At 39.6% G+C, this 1,076-nt stretch overlaps 1 protein-coding gene across 1 annotated transcript; it reads left to right on the forward strand.

The window, feature by feature from the left end:
• Positions 1-11: 11 nt before the first annotated feature.
• Positions 12-613, forward strand: CUNH19orf12 (chromosome unknown C19orf12 homolog). The gene has a single exon (XM_042877071.1). The coding sequence runs from the start codon at positions 72-74 to the stop codon at positions 453-455; it is 384 nt and encodes a 127-aa protein (XP_042733005.1). The 5' UTR covers positions 12-71; the 3' UTR covers positions 456-613.
• The last annotated feature ends 463 nt before the right edge of the window (positions 614-1,076 follow it).

Consider the following 1,076-nt stretch of genomic DNA (forward strand, 5'->3'; position numbering starts at 1 on the left):
AGTGTTGTATATATAGTTTAAAAGGTGCCCTGTCACTGAAATCACATTACATCACCTCACTGAAAATAGATATGCCTTGTTCATTCAACTCTGTGCTGATTTCTAATGAGGAGGTGAACTCTATTGATGAAAGTCTCTCTAGAATTTCTGGTCGAATAGTAGGGAGTAACATCTCTCTTCATTTTCTAGGAGGAGCTCTTGGTGGACTGCTTGGTGCCTGGATGACCAGTGGACACTTCAAGCCAGTCCCTCAGATTTTAATGGAGTTGCCTCCTGCGGAGCAGCAGAAACTCTGCAATGAAGCCATCGCAATAGTCAGGAACATAGACTGGATTGATGTTTTTCAGCTGACTGTACTTGTAATGGGAAGTGGTGACCTTAAGTTTCTGCTGGCAAAAGCAGTGGAAAGGTTCTTAGTCAGAGAGCTAAATGCACAGATAAAGTATGAAGAATAAACCTTTTTGGGCCTGGTTTCTAGATTTTGTTGAATTTTACTTTGACAACTGTGATTCTCTGATGTAACAATTATTTGGATTAGGATTGTCATTGTAGCTTTCATTTCTCAGCTGATTCTGAATATTCTGTTTTCATTTTAAAAAAATCCTAAAAAGCATCACAATGGTCTCTGTTTTGTTTTAGAGAAAAGGAATTGATTGAAGAAGTGGGCACTTAGTATCTCAGCCAATTTTTCACTCTTTATTTCAAGGCAATGAGGAAACTATTTATTAGTTTTGATGTACAGAGCCCTTCTTGGGTGGAGGCATGTACCTATTTTTAGAGTGGTAGCAACACGTTTGTGACAAGGTTTGCACACTGTTTTGAAACTGTTGAGTGCAGCCCTCTTCTATTGTGTTAAGATCACCACAATTTTTGCCTTTTAGGTTTATCAGAGGATTTGGGCATTAAATAACTGTTCAGCAGATTTGATCGTAAAGAACTGCTCAAGAATGCATTAATATCCCTCTGTTACTCTTCTTTGGTACCAATGTGGCTGTCTGCCACTGTATCCCATGGTACTGGAAACAGCTACAGGCAGGGGAGAGTATCTAGTGACATCCATCCAGTTGCAGTGTCCA

The sequence above is a fragment of the Lagopus leucura genome, unplaced genomic scaffold (genome assembly GCF_019238085.1).
Source record: "Lagopus leucura isolate 7727_CA_CO unplaced genomic scaffold, USGS_WTPT01 Super-Scaffold_100017, whole genome shotgun sequence".
NCBI classification, from domain to species: Eukaryota; Metazoa; Chordata; class Aves; order Galliformes; family Phasianidae; genus Lagopus; species Lagopus leucura.

Bases quoted from the DNA above. Each gene is read 5' to 3' on its own strand.
- CUNH19orf12 (XM_042877071.1), top strand. From the start codon at position 72: ATGCCTTGTTCATTCAACTCTGTGCTGATTTCTAATGAGGAGGTGAAC.